The sequence below is a fragment of the Lycium barbarum genome, chromosome 6 (genome assembly GCF_019175385.1).
Source record: "Lycium barbarum isolate Lr01 chromosome 6, ASM1917538v2, whole genome shotgun sequence".
NCBI classification, from domain to species: domain Eukaryota; kingdom Viridiplantae; phylum Streptophyta; class Magnoliopsida; order Solanales; family Solanaceae; genus Lycium; species Lycium barbarum.
Window position 1 is genome coordinate 70774496 of NC_083342.1, and position 6524 is coordinate 70781019.

General features: G+C 35.5%; 1 protein-coding gene across 1 annotated transcript; it reads left to right on the forward strand.

Annotated features, from left to right (window-relative positions):
* Window positions 1–450: 450 nt before the first annotated feature.
* On the forward strand, window positions 451–1452 carry LOC132644077 (uncharacterized). The gene has a single exon (XM_060360630.1). It carries the CDS (start codon window positions 451–453, stop codon window positions 1450–1452), a length of 1002 nt encoding a protein of 333 aa, XP_060216613.1.
* Window positions 1453–6524: the final 5072 nt, after the last annotated feature.

Genomic DNA, 6524 nt, shown 5'->3' on the forward strand with positions numbered 1-6524 from the left:
CAGCTACAATGGCAACCGACAAACATTGAACAAGTTGTAAACAATGACCTTTCTCAACATCCAACTTCAATGAATGTTGCATCACTTACTCTGAGCCTGACAGTTGAAGAGACATAAATACAGCCATCCAATAAAATAAAGACACTAAAGAGGAAGAGGATACAAAAAGATACACAAATTTTGACACCTAGTGCATCCATTGATCAAATAGGAGTTGGTATTTTATTCAAAGACAAAGATGTCGTGAAAAAGTGCATGAATAACATTGCAATTACTTGTCATCAATAGTACAAGGTAGAAAAGTCATGCACACAACGGTATTACATTAGATGTGTTGACCCAACCTGCATTTGGCGTTTCCACAGTTCAAGGTTCAAAGGATCAGAACTTTTCAAAGTAGTTAACTTTGAAAAGAGACATAGTTGTTCAATAAATTTCATCACCTCTGACATGAGAAATGCAACTTCAAAAGTCATAGCGGAATACATTATAGACCTAGTACGCCATACACTACAAGAGATAACACCCAAATTTGTGTTTGAAGAAATTAGAAGCAGATATGGCTTGCACATTGGTTACCACAAAGCATGGCGTTCCCTCCAACATGCTTATAATGTCATAAGAGGAAGCCTAGAAAATAACTACACACTTCTACTGCAATATCTTCACATGATGAAATTAAGAAATCCTGGAACAGTTGCTAACATCAAATGGACCCCTGACAATAAGTTTAAGTATGCTTTTTTCGCTTATGGAGCATCAATTGAGGGTTGGAAACACTGCAGACCAGTAATGATGGTGGATGCAACCTTCTTGAAATCAAAATACTGTGGTGTCTTCATGATAACAGCAGCAAAGGATGGCAACAACATCATATTTCCTCTCGCATTTGGAATTGCAGACTCTGAGAATAATGAATCCTATAGGTGGTTCTTCAGACACGTGAAAAAAGTGTTTGGTACACGCAAAGACCTGTTAATTCTTTCTGATCACCACGCATCAATTGCAACTGCAATCAAAGAACTGTATCCAGATACCCAGCATGGAATATGCATCTACCACATGAAGAAGAACTTGCAGAAATATTTCCCATTTAAAGCGATCCTATCACTGTTCTACAATGCAACAACTACCTACAAACAGGCAGAGTTTCGTACCTATATGTCACAGATACAACAAATCGACCCAAAAGCTGCAGAATACATAGAAGAAGAACCATCGAAAAGATGGGCACGTTCATTTCACACCAACAGGCTTTACAACATGCTCATAACAAACAAAGTAGAGACAATGAATTCTTTATTGAGGAAAGCAAGGGAGTTGCCAATAATGGCATGTATTGATTACATCCAAAACAAGCTGCAAAATTGGTTTTACCAGAGAAGATTGGATGCAATAGAACCGTCCCATGACCTGACATGTTGGGCTGAAAAATTCTGCTTGAACAAATAAGTAGAGGCTTCGCAATGAAAGTAAGTACATTTTACCAACACACACTTCAATCTTAGTTTTGTGAGCAATGTATAGTTTAATTTTAACCAAACACAAAAGCTATGTTGGACAAAGGAATAGCTATGACCCTATTTTTATACTTAGTTCTGCCGGAAGGGGCAGACTCTTATTTTAACTAGCTTGGAATTATGCGGGTAAGGGCATAACTATGACACTGTTTTTGTGCTCACAATGAAAGTAAGTACATTTTACCAACACACTTCAATCTTAGTTTTGTGAGCAATGCATAGTTTAGATTTAACCAAACACAAAATTTATGCTGAACAAAGGAACAACTATGACCATATTTTATACTTAGTTCTGCCGGAAGGGGCCGACTCTTATTTTCACTATACATGAAGTATGCCGGAAAGGGCATAACTCTCACATAATTTGAAAATTGCCACAAAAATATCACTCATTTATATTGTCAATTTCCACAGGTAGAAAACATAACTCCCATCAAATTTGTTATGAAAGATGAAGGATATCAATAAAATGTAGACCTGAAGAGTATGACTTGTGAGTGCTTAGAGTTCCAAACTGACGAGTTACCGTGCACACATGCTATGGCAGTTATAGACAAAAGAATTTTGTCAAAATCTACATATTGTACGGACTGGTTCAAGAAACAAGCCTGGCAAGAGATATACAAAGGTGAAATACTATCAGTTGGAAATAAAGACTCATGGATTATTCCACAAAACATCATGGATATTAAAATAACGTCGCCTGATGTTAAAATAAGACTTGTAAGAAAACAAACAAAAAGATATCGTCCAAGAAGAGAATTGACAAAGTACACATACAGATGTGGTAGATGCAAGTTCTTTGGACACACTAGGGAAACATGTAACCACAGTCCAGCTCTCAATCCATATTCAAGAAGATACAGGAAGAGGAAATTGTCATCCTAACATCACACTACTATACATGGTTTATATGAATTTATCTTATGATTCTTGACGCATAATGCACACTCTGCCTGAAAGAAATGGCAAAACTTTGGTATTGCTAAGACTGAGACTTCATGAATCTTATCACACATTTATTCTTTCGTCCATTCTTTCTTTTATTATTTTCTTTTATTAAGTTGTTATCTTCTTGTTGCTGATAATAAAACACTATATAATAGCAAGAGATAAATGGCCCTACATGAAATCTACAAAAATACTTCTCTACCATAAAACATTGAGGAAAAAGAAAAAAAAATCATCAACTTTAATTATCCAGTTTTATAATTTGTGCCTCCTGTGGCAGGTATAACAGTTTTTGCCGGGAAAAAGGGCAAAACAAAATTGGTATCTCAAAGACTACATCCTGGTAAGATTAATAAATGTATGCATTGGGACATAACAATGTTCTTTCTCTCTGTTGTTTTCAAGTTTTACATTTATGCCGGAACCGGCAGGTCTTCCGCTTACAAAATAAATAAGTATGCTGTTAGGGGCATACTTAGGTGCTTTGTTGTTTATAAAAAATTTTAAAATGTTGGAAAATTGGAAAAATATTCAACACAACACAATTAACACTAAAATAAAATATTTCATTCATTCATACAAATTTTGGAGAGGAAAAAAAAACAACATAGACTAAAAATAAAAATTCATTCACACTAAAACAACAATTATGAGCAGCTCTAGTCTATAACTACAATTTCCTCCTTCTTCTCAACAATAATCCCTATGCCAACATTGCACCCAACAAGCCTAAAGCATAGAGTATCTTCTTCCTGCAGCCCATTGGAATCAATAAAGTCTTTCCACCCCTGAAAAAGGCGCCGATATGGACCAACTTTGTAAGTCATCTTGTAGTAATGCCGACCATAAAGCACATAGGCTTCGCATTCAGTGTCCGGAAGACTATCTGAGATGTCATTTGGAAGGATCTGCAACGAAATAAATACACAAATTATTAATAAAATAAGGATGAATGGAATAAAAACCCAGATGAAAACAAAAAAAGTTTCATGGTAACATTTACACATACAAAGTCATCATTACAGACATAGGACCTGCTTAACCTTTTCTCGAAATTCACATCCATTGTTATGCAGCAAAAGTTGTATAAGAAAGAGATAAAATGTGAGTGAATGTGAGTGGATGTAAAAATGGTCTAATTTATAGTGTAAAATCATAAATATAGTCAAATACATTTAATTAAAGTTAATGAATGCGTTTGACTGCCCAAAAAGTTGGCGTCTCAACTAATCCCAATAAATGTGTTCAGACTGGTCAAAAAAGTTAAAAGGTTTTGTCTTTGTTGCTTGTTGTGGCAAGTTCTCTGAACTTAATTTCTCCCGGAAAGGGCAGAACTTCTGTTTATAAAATGACAAACTATGTTGACCCCGGCAAACTCCTATTACATAACCACCATAAAGTTGTGATGCAAAGGGCATAACTTGGGTTTTCAACAAAATAACAACTTTCCATCAAAAATAATCCCCAATAAATGCATTTTGGCTGGTCAAAAACTTCAAAGGGTTTGTCTTTGTTGCTGGTTGTGGCAAGTTTTCTGAACGTAAATTCTGTCACTGTTGTTTACATAATGACAAACTATGCCGACCCCGGCAAACTTCTATTACATAACCACCATGAAGTTGTGATTGAAAGGGCATAACTTGGATTTTCAACAAAATAACAGCTTTTAGGAACAGAGAAGTTGAGATTAAAAATGAACACCATCAAATTACAAGGGGCTAAAGTTGAAATTTATAACATAAACAAACTATACAATCTTATAACACTTACAAGAAAACACAATGGCGCGCAAAAAAAAGATTACATAGTTCAAAAATAACTAAAACAAACTATTTTTTCCTTTCTTCACAGGTCTTGCTCTCTTTTTCATCTCATACTCACACTCCATATCATTATGCTCATGATAATCACTTCCTGCTGTATCTGGTGGCGTGTCATAACCTTTTTTCAGCTTATCTTTCCCATGACAAACCAAATTAATTCATCACTCTTTCATGTAGTTCATCAATCCAGAACCATCCCAATCAGCAGGATTTTGACCACTAATCAGCATATCAGCAAACTTGATCACAAAACGACCACAATTATAATATCTGAAAGTCATAAACGAGTGATGTTTTAGAACAACAGGAAAGCAATAAAAATAAAAAAATAAAAATCAACAAAAAACAACAGAAAAAGCTAACAAATATAAGAATGAAATGTACGATCCTTGCTTTGGACAGGTAGCCCAGCTATATATGTCAAATTATTGAAGTTATTGTATGATGGCCTGAATAATTGAAAATCATTGATCATCAACAACTTAGCGATCATACCACAGTAGGCCTCGACAATGCGAACCAAATGATCATCATTATGATTGAGTGAGTTATAAACTACCAATTTATGCTCATCAATGATGAAAACAGCAAGTACATAGTGAGAAATTGCTTCATGATCATCATCTCCGGGGGAATAGGGATTAATACTCTGTCGACATTCTGTCACACCCCAATTCTGATAGGGCATGATGGGCACCCGACCCTTAATTAGAACTGAGCGAACTCGTTGGTTCTCGTTATACTCATAATCTTACTGGACTCTTAATCATAAAATGATATGCATAATGAAAGCTTTTCAAAACATTCTTTTCGTATTTCTTAAATCAAGTAAAATCTGTAATAATATGAATCCGTAAAGTAATGCAAAATGATATGTCGGCTTACATAGCCGCTTACAAGACTGACATACTGTATACATGACTCTGTCTGCAAAAGTCTCTAACGTAGAACATGATATCAAAACATAAGTTAGGACTGGGCCCCAACATACCCATAATGCATCCAGCTCAAATCATAATGAAATACTCTGACACGGCCATATTCCGAATGAAATGGAGTTTACCAATCCAACTGATAGCCTGGGAATACCCTACAGTTAGTCTCCTGTATAACTTTCCTGCAAAGCAATATGGGATTGTGTGGCATGAAACACAGCGTCCCCTGGCAAAGGGACGTCAGTACAAACAATGTACCGAGTATGTAATGCAGAAGTAATCATAAAGAATGAATCATAAATCATAATGAAAGTACGAGAAACAACCTACAATATGAATAGCCTCGAAGGCAGAGAATAACAATGTAAGCAGCCCCGAAGGCAATGACTAGAAATGTAAATATATACCGTACGCGGCCCTTTAATAAGGGACTCGGTGAAATGTAAATATATACAGCACCCGGCCCTTTAGTAAGGGACTCGGTGAAATGCAAATATATACCGTACCCGGCCCTTTAGTAAGGGACTCGGTGAAATGTAAATATATACCGTACCCGGCCCTTTAGTAAGGGACTCGGTGAAATGTAAATATATACCGTACCCGGCCCTTTAGTAAGGGACTCAGTGAAATGTAAATATATACCGTACCCGGCCCTTTAGTAAGGGACTCGGTGAAATGTAAATAGTGTATACATATATATATATATATATATATATATATATATATATATATAAGCAAATGAATGCAAGTGAGACTCATAAGATTATATTTGAAACTCTTTGAATAACCTGGAAGCACCCTCGAATGTCACTATGAATTATATCAAAATAGGACTTCAAGAATCATAGACACGTATCAGGACATAATGAAATAGCTTCTGGAAATCAAGAACATTAGCCATTCTAGTATTTCTAAGAATAGGAGCTTCTTTGGAGTTTATACGTTCGTCGTCCGTTTGTTTCATATAGACCATGCCAAAAGAAGAAAAGGGAATAGCCTTAACATACCTGGTCTTAGCTCAACGGCTCAAGAACTCAATTCATATTTGCTCCACGATCTATATCTAACAACAATGATACTATCGTTAACCATACAAACGATTTTCTTAATCGTATAATGAAAATATAACTTATCCTAAAACAAAATGGGCAGCATATCCCCCATTCTCCTTATTTTCCCAAACTCCATATATCAACAATAACAACCAGAACAATCCAGCAAGTATATATGTATCAATAACAATAACAAGATACCATGTAGTAACAATAAGTCATAAACATTTCACGACGAGCGAC

Bases quoted from the DNA above. Each gene is read 5' to 3' on its own strand.
- LOC132644077 (XM_060360630.1), top strand. From the start codon at position 451: ATGAGAAATGCAACTTCAAAAGTCATAGCGGAATACATTATAGACCTA.